This window comes from Bos indicus x Bos taurus, chromosome 4, assembly GCF_003369695.1.
Source record: "Bos indicus x Bos taurus breed Angus x Brahman F1 hybrid chromosome 4, Bos_hybrid_MaternalHap_v2.0, whole genome shotgun sequence".
NCBI classification, from domain to species: Eukaryota; Metazoa; Chordata; class Mammalia; order Artiodactyla; family Bovidae; genus Bos; species Bos indicus x Bos taurus.
The window spans coordinates 26,406,992-26,419,126 of NC_040079.1; the positions used below are offsets into that span (position 1 = coordinate 26,406,992).

General features: G+C 41.3%; 1 protein-coding gene across 7 annotated transcripts in view; it reads right to left on the bottom strand.

Moving 5' to 3' along the window:
- Positions 1-1,473: 1,473 nt before the first annotated feature.
- Positions 1,474-12,135, bottom strand: part of AHCYL2 (adenosylhomocysteinase like 2) — a 191,399-nt gene continuing 180,737 nt past the window's right edge. For all 7 annotated transcript variants that reach the window (XM_027539022.1, XM_027539021.1, XM_027539026.1 and 4 more), the window contains exons 13-17: positions 8,686-8,784; positions 6,691-6,759; positions 6,492-6,570; positions 4,961-5,081; positions 1,474-4,563 (exon numbers count right to left, since the gene is read on the bottom strand). In XM_027539022.1, the coding sequence (XP_027394823.1) occupies positions 4,557-4,563; positions 4,961-5,081; positions 6,492-6,570; positions 6,691-6,759; positions 8,686-8,784 (375 nt within the window). In that variant the 3' untranslated portion in view covers positions 1,474-4,556. The remainder of the gene's footprint in view (positions 4,564-4,960; positions 5,082-6,491; positions 6,571-6,690; positions 6,760-8,685; positions 8,785-12,135) is intronic.

Genomic DNA, 12,135 nt, shown 5'->3' on the forward strand with positions numbered 1-12,135 from the left:
AGGACCAAACATGCCCATTTCCCCCATAAGCACTCCACTTTAATCCAAAGGGTCAGATTTATGATTAAATAGATAACACCCAGTACTGAAAAAGCTTAAAAATAAGACTGCAGGAAATCTTAAAATACGTAGCTTTGAAGATATTGGGAAGTCAGGATAAAATAGTAGGAAAAGGATAGAATACCCTCCTCGCTCCATCAAGAACACATGTGGCTGTAATAAGGCGATTGAGGCTGTAGGGCCCTAGACTGAGATAAGGAATTGGTATTTATACCAATTAGGTGTCTGAGTGTCTGCTGGGTCTTTAAGCAGTATTTTAAAAATGAAATCAGGTCATTAAATCTTTAGGAGATAAACATTATCCATTTGACAAACAAGAAAACTGAGGCTCTGAGTGGTCAAATAATTTGGCTGAGCCACACAACTTGTAAATGGTAGAGTTGGTCAAGTCAGCCTGACCCCAAGCTCTTTCCACAATACCACAAGATAGAGAAACTGCACTGCAGTGGGTGGCCTGGAAGGACCCTGTGAACCTAAAACAGACCGAGGCACTCAAGTTTCCATCTTTCACAAAAGAGTCAAACCTTGCTGCAGTGGAGCAAACCCTATAGCTGGCTCACAGGCTCCATTGCTGGCTGCTGCATCTGCTTTGAGAAAGGGCCAGCTTTGAGCCATTACCAATTACCTTACTACTATATCTAGCCAAGGAGAAGAAAGGAATGTGGCAGAGAATTGTCTCTAAGGCAGGTTTTACCTGACTAAATCATAATAAGGGGATGAATCCAACTGCTTGTTCTTTCTCAACTCCCAGTAGAGTACCAAGATGGTTTATCCAGCCCCATGGCCCTTAGTTTAGATACAGAGGTCACAGAGGTGTGAGATTCCAACAGGGAAGAAACCATCTTGTATACAGGATGTAGAACTAGTTTAGGTTGTCAAGTAAAGAAAGTGGCTATCTTTAGTGGCGATTTCTCAAAATGAGAAAGAACAAATAGCTGGACTGATCCTTTGGTTATGATTTAGTCAGGCAAAACCTGACTTAGAGACAATCTTCTGCTAGATTCCTTTCTTCTCTGGTTAGAGGTAGTAGTCAGACCCTCTAGTCAGGGTCTTTTGGGCCCAAACCATAGGATGCTGCCTTTCTGTGCTCTTGGGGAGGCTTGGGGAACCAAGAACCAGGCTTTATTTAATTTCTCTGCCTTAAGCCTATATGTCTCAACTCCCCAGAGGGGTGGCTCCAAGAAAGCAGGTTCTTTATACACATAACAGGGTGGGAAGTGGGGGGAGGGTGACATTTATGACTGGATTGATCCACCACGGGATAAGGGACTCAAGGCTAAGGCCACCTATTGGTAAGTGCTTCAGCTTTTCATATCCTTGCGCTACAGTGGGCTCTCTAGCCCGTTGCCCAGAAACCTCTCTCATCTCTGAATTCCTAGTTTACTGAAGCAAGGAATACTCTCAGTACCAGAATCCATTTTAAGAATATTTTATTTATCTTTTGAGATTACATATTCATTATTGCTGATCTAATACAATCACTTAGACATAAAGATTTCCAAGAGCCTCTCAGAAATGGCAATCATTAGAGGTTTTATTTCCTTTCAGTAAGATGACAATGAGAACTAGATGATTATTTATATATATATATATGTATGTATATATTGTTTAGAACTTGTCCACATATAATTTGCTGGTGTTGCCTATTTTTTTCTGTAATTTTCCTTTATTAAAAAAGCTTAATGCAACAATGCATTTTGATTTCTTTTTTTTTAAAACCATGACAAAGTTAATTTGGCGAAAACCACAGGAGCAGCAGTTTCAGATCTGTTCAGAGAAAAGCCAAGCAGCAGAAAAGCTTCGTAGGAGCATGTGGCCATGGGGAGCCGTGGCCATGGGGAGCCGTGCTCATATAGGAGGGAAGGATTAGAAGCCAGGAGGGCAGAGGGAAAGTAGACCATATACCATTTTTTTTTTTTTTTTAATGAGAAAGAGAAAATATTTCTATTAAGAAGGCAAAAAAAAATCCTTGAAAATGAGCACAATTCATTGCAGAGAAAATGGTAAGACCTTACAGGCCAGGGCCACATAAAAAGAGATCATTGGTCTTCTTTCCCAGGCTTCCAGATACCTAGAAATGCATTTAAGGTGAGAGCTTAAGATGCATCCAGATACCCAGGATGCATCTAAGTGAGGGAAGAAGACACTTTTGTTCTGATTACCTGGGCAGAAAGAATAATGACCAAATTCCAACACCAAAGTAGAACCCATATACTTAGGAGGCCTGGACCCCCTTCTCATTAATGGTCATGACACAGAGTCCCCAGAAAGAAAGGACGAGTGGTCACCTGAAACTCAGGCAAACACCTCACCATGGGCAGCAACATGGGCAACCTAACCTAGCAGCCCAGTGTGGCTCCTTCTTCATGTGGAATGGTCTCTTCACTATGGCAAGGCGGAGTATGCACTGACAGGATCAGCACATGCTTGTGGGTTCCACAGGCAGCTGCCAGGCTTTGCTGAGAAACAACAGGTTATGACTTTTGGCTTAGGAACATAATAGGTTAGGGCCCAGATATCTGCCTAATAGAATCATCTCTGGATATAAGATGAGATACAAATCTCATCTTTTGAATCTTCTGCAATTAATCCAGTTAATGAATACAAAAGCCAGAACTGGGTAGGCAAAAGGAAGAACTGAATGGCTTAGTGGAATTTTCAACATTTATGATCTTCTCCATGAAAAAATATAGCCACGTATATGGCATTTTTCCAGTACTTGCTAAGATATATGGCCTCTGAGGAACCAGATTCTATGAGTTGAGACTGTACTATTTAATGAGGCAAATAGCCATTTACCTAAGGTCTACCTTCCTACCTCCAAAAGGAAGGTCATTTCCAGACTAGCTCTGTGGGTATATGTGAAGAGCAGGAGAAGTTAGAGAAGGTAGAAATCGGAGGGCAGAATTAGGTTGGGAAGGTTATGGTGATTCTGGGTGCTCTGTTGTTTCCTTGAGTCACCCTAGTCTTGAGACTTTGAGGCAGACCAGGATAAGAGAAAAAACAGAAAAACAAACAGTGTTAAACAGGATTGGCAGAGGGGAAAAGGACTGATTTCATTCCAGATACCTAGGGCCACTCCAGACTTTACCTCTTGGAACCAATCCGGTCCCAATGGAACCCTTGAGACTAACAGGTCAGTCTCCAAAAGGAATTCAGCTCTTAGGTGGGACACAACATTTCAGGCTGCTCATATTACATTTTTTTTTTTTTTGTAATTTCAGAGTTTACTTAAGAAACTACCTCCAAAACACAGAATCCCAAGATAGAAAAGGGCAGAACATAAAGTGATATCCCAGCAGAGAAGAAAGACCACAGACCAAATTGCAGAGACATTAGATCTCAGTTTCATCAATGGCAATGGCCAAAGGGATGAATATTTGATGAGGTTCAAATTAGTCAACCTAGCTGTGATCACATAGATTCAGTTTACAGTGTCTTCCCTGTATAGCTTAGCCAGTTAAGCTTCAAAGCCCTTCCCAGGAGACAAATAAATATATTCTGCTTCTTTAGGGTGCTGAGCTGTGGGCTGCATTTCTGAAGCCCTGATCTCCCGGGTCCCTTGGAAAGTAAGCCACTTCCTGCTCAGCTTTAGAAGGAGTTTTAGGCAATTGAAGGAAGTTTCTGGAAGCAGTGTTTCACAACAAACCTCCTTTTTTCTGAGATAGTGCCAATCTGGAGGGGGCCTCCTGGGAAACTATCCAGTTAAATGACAAGGAAGTAAAATTATGGGCCCCAGTGGGGCTGGCCCTCATTTCCTGAGCAGAGGCTAGGTGGGTTAGAAAGATGGCAAAACAAATGTCTGACAAACATCAGAGCTGCTGAGGAAATAGTAGAGGCACACTCCTCTTGGAACCTGAAAGTGTTAAAATGGACATAAATATTCAAGGGGAAAAAAAGGAGTCCTGGGTAAGGAAGGAGACTCCCAGGAAGCACAGGCACAGCTGAGATCTCGGTGCAGTTTGCCAAAGACACAACACTCCTTCCTTCCCAGCCATTTTATAAAGAAGGCAGTGATAGTGAGGGTCAAGGCTGGGAACCCAGGCCGTGTTAACTCAATGGCTTCCAAAAGGCCTCACCTGGGGAAGGGCCAAAGCTAAGAAAGGCAGCTGCTAAAAATTTATTCCAGAAAACCCCAGAAAACAAGGAGTCTGAAATCCACAGATGAACTCCTGAGCCTGGACTACAGAACGATGACCAGTGCTGAGGATTCTGAGTCAGTGGGGAATGATGCAAAAGATGCACCGGGAACCCCATTTCTTTCCTTCCTCAGCCTGTCCCCTGTGGCTCTCACAGCCCTTGGGACAGCAACCACACTCTGGGCCGAGGAGACAGGCACAGGATTCTAGATTTTAATAAATAAATAACCTAACATAGAGGGTGAGCACGGCGGGCAGCTTATTGGAGAAGCAGTTTGCTGGGTTCTTTCCTGTATAGGAGTGGAGAAAAGACTTGGAGTTGTATTCCTTAAAACTTCTGGCTTGAGTTACAGGAACTTAATACCTATAGGGAAAAAGAAAGATGAGACTGTGATGTTATCAGCTTGTGGGGATGCTGGGACATGAAGAGACTGCCTAAAGGTGTAACGAGGAGGCAGGCCCTTTTCTGGAGTGCGTGGTGAGGGTAGATAAATGCGGTGCTTTTTCATATCAATGAAAAAGGTCAGATTTTCTCTAGACAGGGATAAACATCATATCAAGAAGATGAAATGACAAATCAAGAAAGGGAACACTATTTAATGTTTGGACATGGCTTCAAAGAATCCTTTGGGGGTGGCAATGGGGAAAGTGGGTTTATTTTTCTGAGTTCATGGAAATATGGTGATGGATGCCAAGACCAACTCCAGTGCAGGAAGCTCATGATTACCCAGGCTTCCCCATTTTTAGGGAGTTCAAGGTACCTGTAGTAATTGGGCTTGAAGGGCCCATTCTTGTTGAGCCCTAGGTACTTGGCTTGTTCATCTGTCAGCTCAGTCAGGTGGGCATCAAAGGTGGGCAGGTGTAGGCTGGCCACATACTCATCTGAAACAGATCACACAAGACCCGGTATAAGCATTCATGCCTCTTGTCTGGCTGTTCTCTCCAGCCTTAAAAAGTGGAAAGTGTCAGTCACTCAGTCGTGTCTGGCTCTTTGAAACCCCTTGGACTATAGCCCGTCAGGCCCCTCTGTCCAGGGGATTCTCTGGAGTGGATTGTCATTCCCTTCTCCAGGAGATCTTCCCAACCCAGGGATTGAATCTGGGCCTCCTGCATTGCAGGAAGATTCTTTACCATCTGAGCCAGAGAATGTCCCAAGACACCTTCTAATTCTTGGAGCTCAACTTTTGCTCACTGGACCCCAATTCTAAGGAATGGTTGCTTGGGCTTAAGCCCAGTGCTTTTCAAAAGCATAACATTTCTTCCTTACAAGCTATTTCAGCCTGGAACCTTTCCTTCTCCACAGAAAAGTGAGCGAGAAATGAAAGCAGCAAATCGGCCTGAGAATGCAAAAGAAAGGATGGGAGAGTGGAGGAACTAAAAAACAGGAAGCTCCTGTGTTAGTTCTGCCCTAAACTTGATACTCTGGGTCACTCAGGAAAACTAACACCTGTGGAGCTCTGAAAAGAGTGAGCGAGGACCACCCTACACTATTGGCTTTGTTTTCAGTCCCCCTAGTTCTTAGGGGTTTTTAGTTATATTCAGAATTTTGTGTCACTTCCTATGTATTGGTTTGGTCTCCCTAACTTCATCATACATTCAGTTATGGACTGTTAGACTTCTTTATATTCATCCAAAGTGTCTACTAAAGGGAGAATATATTGACTGCTCACAGTTGCTGTGCATCTAATGCTGAAGCAAAACAAAACCAGAAGCTCATTTACTCCCCCGATTTTTGGTTTGGGAGTTTATAAACAGACTCTCAGTTCAGGCGCTTGTGACAGTATTCTTTAAAAATTTAAGGCAGTTTAATGTTTCTCTTATATGAAACAGCCACATAATTAAACTCTTAACAGAAGCTGTTCAGAGTCTTTCCTTTGGCCTGAAATAACAGGGTCAGAGTTAGGAGGCGGGAACAGACAAGTTTGGTAGGGGCCATTCAGCAGCCCAGGACTGGAGCAAGTCAGATGCCACAGGGTTTTCCTCTCTTTTGGGGGGAAGACTTTTTTTTTTTCCTTTGAGATTCTCTTTTTGTATAATAGATACTTTGAGAAAGTCCTAAAAATTCATAGACAGGTAAACTAAATCACAGCAAAATGTCCTGACTTCATCAGGGCAACCTATTTGGGAAATGTGATAAATCAACTGGGAATGGAGTATAGGAAGTCTAGCTCCTACTTTACAAGATGCAAATATCCTTTTTTTATTCCTAAGAAATATAATGTCCCCCAACTTCACTTAGTCTCTGACTCTGAGCTACTTGGTAAGGAAGAGGATAAAAAAGCTCATGCTTACCCATTTTCTTGGGCAACAGGTAGACATCTTGCTTATAGCGACCCTCGGGAGCATTGTAGAGCTCTATCAAGGCTAGAGCCTAGAAAAGCAGAGATGGATGCTGACAGGCCACTCATAGCAACCTACCTTGTTTCAAGTGAAACCTTCATAGGCTAGTGCCCTTCTCCAGCCCACTGCTTTCCCACTCTGGAGGCCTTACCTGAGTTGTAGCAGTGATTGAGAGCACAAATGTAGGCACTGTGGAGCAGCTTAGGTTCAGCAGACGGCCCTAGAGTGCAAGGGTTAATACACATAGGGGTTGGTTAGACAGAGTCTCTGACTTGGTGCAATGTGAGAAGAACATGATTGCCATTTTCCAAACACTTCTCAACTAACATGCTGGACAAAAAGCAGTTGTTCAATCAATGGAAATGAACTGGTTGACCTTTGAGTGAAATGTTAAAAAGTTCTGGAAAATCTGATGAAGGTAACAAGATAAAAGATCTCTAGGTTTATGTAAAAAAGAATGGAAAAAAAATAGAGGTGGTCACTTGACACAGAGGCTTATGCCAAGGAAGGCTATATTTCCCTTGAATTTTTACTTTCTATTACAGAATATCTTCCTTCTGGGGCATTGCTATTGCTTTGAAAAAATGTCCTAAACAACGATCTGGTCAAATTCAAGGGCAATCTCTCCAGGTTGTGATGGGAGATATTTTTTGCTTTAGGAGGCTGCGATAGTTTCTGTGCTTCTTCTTCAGCCTGCTTCTCCTGAATTCAAGGGCAGTCATGTATTTCCAGTGGGTGATTCAGAGAGTTAGAAGGACTAGAACCTTACCCCAATGCCATCCTTTACTACTTTATTTCCTAGGAAGCTTGACCACAGTTTTTGCTCAATCATAGTAGCCAAAAACAACTGTGGTGCTAGCTTTTGTCACCAAAATTACTAGATGGGACCTCTCAGGGCAACTAGAAATAAGTCACCAGACAGTAGGCTGACTTTAAAGCAGTCAGTGAATATTTAACAATCTGCCCATCCTCTCCCTGTACGTACTCTTGTACATATGTTATAGATGCCCTAAAGTATTTGAGAAGGTGAGAAAAGGTGAAGAGAATAGGCAGAATACTGCAAAATTTAAAGGTCCTTAGGTGAATACAGCATATGTTTTACATTTTTATATTGTTTCTTTAATTAAGAAATAAGACTGAAGATCAAAACTAAGGAAAGTATTAGTATTCTCCTTGTAACCTTGGTATCTTTCCCTGAAGAAGGGAAAAGTGTCAAGGTAAAAACGGGGCATTGTTACCGCTGTCAGAAATCTAGGATAGGGAAGAGAAGCTGTCAAGAAAGGGAATGTGGCCAAACACTGACATGGAAGTCTAAGTGGAATGAAAAGGCAGACTTCCCTGGTGGCCCAATGGTTAAGACTACACTTACAATGCAAGGGTTGCAGGTTTGATCCCTGGTTGGGGAACTAAGATCCCACACGCCATGAGGTGTGGCCAGAAAAAAAAGTGGAATTGAAGTCAAAAGGAAAGCTGAACTAGAAGTCATGAACGTGAAAGTGAAAGTCATTCAGTCATGTCAGAATACTGGAGTGGGTAGCCTTTCCCTTCTCCAGGGGATCTTCCCAACCCAGGGATCGAACCCAGGTCTTCCCGCATTGCAGGTGGATTCTTTACCAGCTGAACCACAAGGGAAGCCCCGAAGAAGTCATAGGGAATTATCAGTCACACGACCAATACATAACTGGCTGGCTCAACTCAGGGGAATGGACACTCAGAAACAAGGAACCTATTAGCAAAGACAGGACCTTCCCAGAGTTTGCCTAAGACTGTCTTAGTTACAGTCAGGAATATCTACTTTGTGCCTACTGATTAAACCATCCCACAAATGACATTATCTCTTTGTAAGCATCACTCAAAGTGTCAATGGTTCTACCCATTAATTCCTTTTACAGTAATGTCATTGTCTGACTCAACCTGCAGAGTGACATGGAGACAGGATAATTGGTGAAAAGTGGGGAACCAAAATAGTTTTCTTAATTGCTGAATGAAAAGACCTTTCACAATTAGATATAAAATCCATTTGGTAAAGTAGTTAAGCCTCTTCTTAAGAGGAGTTGAAAGCATGAGAGAACGTGAGGGAGAGGAGACCTGGGTACTGCAGTTTCTCCTGCCAGGGGAGAATCGCTCTACCAGCTACAGATCTTACCTCTGCCAACAATACTATCCTCTTGCCGTCAGGCCATATTACATGATCAACTTGGGATCTCACTCGCTCCCACGTCAGTTCTGGTGTCCGCAGACTTGCCTGGAACACATACAGCAAGCACATCATCAGCTGTGCCAAGTCCCACTTTTTGGATGGAAAGATGTTGAAGGGAGCCATTTCAAATAGCAAGTTGAAAGAAGCAACCAACATGCCAGATGGAGAATACCTGTCCTGGGTTGATTAGGACTGTTCCATTTCAGGGGATTTAATCTTAGGCCCAGCCAGGGGAGGGATCACTCAGGATGTCATTCCACAACATATATTGTGCGCCCACTCTCTGCTGAGCACAGTAAAAGGTGCTATGGGAAATACAAAAGAAACCAAAGACATGGTTTCTGCCTTCAACAAGCTTGTACTTTGTTTCGGGACACAAAACAATACATTTGTGAGGGGATAAATGCCTTTAATACTTATGAAGCAGCATGCAAACAGTGCAAATTAATACAGTGCAAACTGAACACGTAAGTGCTGAAGAGACACAGGAAAAGGAGGGTCAAAGCTGAGTGAGATTAGTTAGAGAAGGCTGAATGCCCTACAAAGAGCATGCGGGGGCTCAGGGTTCTGCCCTCATGTTCCAACGTCCCAGGTTCCACCTTCTCAATGAGGGTGGTTCACCCTAAGGTTACAGAAGCTTTGTGACCTAGGTGCAAATGTGAGGTAGCCTTTAGAGCAATGCTTCATGGTAGAGTAAAGCTCCCAGTGGCTCACCCTCCTTCCATTTCTGTATAGTGTATATTCCGAGAACAAGAGAAGAAATGTTAAGTTTATTAACGGCAGCAATCAAATAACAGTCACAGGGTTTAGACTTAAGACCACAACTTCCTTCTTCCAAGAGGCAATGCCTAAAATAGAAAGGGAGTCTGTACTCTAAGACTCATTGGCTCAAGTTGGTAACACTGAGAAGTTCTGCCAAATAGTAGTTTTCAGACAAAGAAAGAGAAACACTAGTTATACAACAATCATTTACTAGAGTATATACTATATTCTAGGCATTTTAGCAAAGAACACTATTATAGATAAGACTGTGGACTCCCCTACTGGACTATGAGCTGTTTATTGACAGAGACTGTATCTTTTCTTTACTAATCTAGTGGGAAAGAAAGACATATAATTATAATTATATTCAGTATATTTAGGACTTTATTAATGGTCTGGACCAGTTCTTTATTAGGTAAATGGGAAATATAAAATCTGTTGAGATGTCAAGTTTCATAAATTAGTTCAGCTTTTCTAGAGGGCAGTTTGGCAGTAGCTAACAAAATTATTTATTTTACCTAATCAAATCACTTTGCCCAATCAAATTCACTTTTAGGGCTCTATCTTATAGAAATACTTGTTCAAGTTCAGAAATATAAGTGCCCAAGAATGTTTAGCCCAACATTATTTGTAATAGCAAAAAATGTATATCAACATGGGAATGGCTAAGTAAATTAGGATAATTCCATACAATGGAATATAATGTAATTCTTAAAAAATATTAGTAGATCTGTATTTGTTAACAAGAAAACTATACATTATTGTTAAGTGAAAAAATCTAGTTGTAGAAATAATATACTATAATCTCAATTTTGTAAAGTTTTTACTCCTTTAAGATATATTTATCAATATATTGCTTGAATTTTAAATTAAGCAAGCATTACTTTAAAATTAGAATTTTAAAGAGAAATTTTATAAATAAACACTGTAAATAGAATTTTAAAAGAATTTCAACAAATAGGCCATTTTGGGAAGTTAAGGATATACAAAGTAATTCCTTAGCTTTCAGAAATATTACCATGGAGGACAATAATCATGTAGAGACAAGAGATAATCCTTGGTAACACTAGCAACTTTTTCATTGAGATAATGGGACTTAAAGTATTTCAAGTTCTTGGTGTTTTATATTCCTAATCTTCCACGGGACAAGCAATCCTTGTGACTGGAAGTAAAGAGCCGACACAATAACAATAAAAGTCTCAAAAAAAAAAAAAAAAACAACAAAAACACAATAAAAGTCTCTTGTTTTAGGAAGTATTCCCTGAAAAAAAAGATATAGTAGAATCAAGAAAAGGGAACTTCTTAGGAACATCATAAAATAATCCATGTTTAGTAGAGGTGACTTATGACAGAACTGGGATGGCTATGATGCAAGCAAAAGACCTGAGGGTTTCAAATGGGGTTTGAAAGGAAACTTGGTTAAGTGACCCCTGGCACTGCCCAGGCGACTCCAATAATCTACTGAAGTGTATTTGCCATTCACACTCCTTGAGAGAAGCATTTCCTATGGCTAGCAATTTTACAAGAATTTCGCCTAGAGACATCCAATGCCTTTTCTGTGAATTTATAGTCACTAAGCAATCTACAAGGAAAAAGATTCTCTATGCTCACTCCCTTCCCAAAGGGTACATCCCACTGTAAAGCCAAGAACAACTGTGGTTCTAGTCCTGTGAAGCATGGAGTCGGTAGCAAGTCTCAGGTGGGAATTCTGTGGTTGGCAAAAATTTTCAAAGAATGTGCACATAATGGTTTAGCTACTTGAACTGTGAAGCTTACAATCATACAGGTTGTCTGTGCGACACATATGGGTAAGCAGGTCTCTTTTCAAGAGAAAGGAAGTATGTGAAAGAAAGACTTGGCCAAAAGGGAGCTGAGAGTACAATCTCCATCACAGGTTCCCTGAGTATTCATGGTCTTATTTTTCAGAAAATAACATAGGTTTCCAACTCTTTCCATGGGTGATTCCATCTTAAAAATGCAGCAGTCAATGTTCCAAGGTTAGGTTAACTGTAAATTCTTTCACAAAAAAAAGACCCTTACATTTTTTGTCACTAAAAAATCTGGATAAAAATTTACCAAACCATTCTCCTTTGCAGTTTTGCTGAGTTAACTTATAGTGATTCTCCTCTCTTTTTATCACACTCTGCATCCAGTCCATGTAGCAAATCCCATTGCTACACAATATATCACTTCTTCACAATATACTGCTACCTTCACATCACTTCTAACCACCTCCATTGTTTATCCATCCATCTAACCCAAGCTACTGCCTACTGTTGCTGGAAATACTGAAAAGAGTCTTCTATCATCCCTATCACTACTCAAGCTCCGTAAGTATTTTGTCATGTAACAGCCAGGGTACTCTTTTAAAACATAAGTCAGATTTCATTAGTCATCTGCTCAAAACCTTCCAATGGCTTATCTAGTACAAAGAATAAAATCTAAAGTCCGAGCCATGGCCTAAAAGCACTACATAACCTCCTACCTCCTTGCTGCCTGCCTCTTATCCTCATCCCCTTATCCATTCTGTTCTTGCCACAATGGCATCTTTTCTGTTCCTCAAACACATCAAGCATGTTTCTACCTCACGTTCTTTACTCATCAGCCTCTCTGAATAGTCATTCACGCTATGCC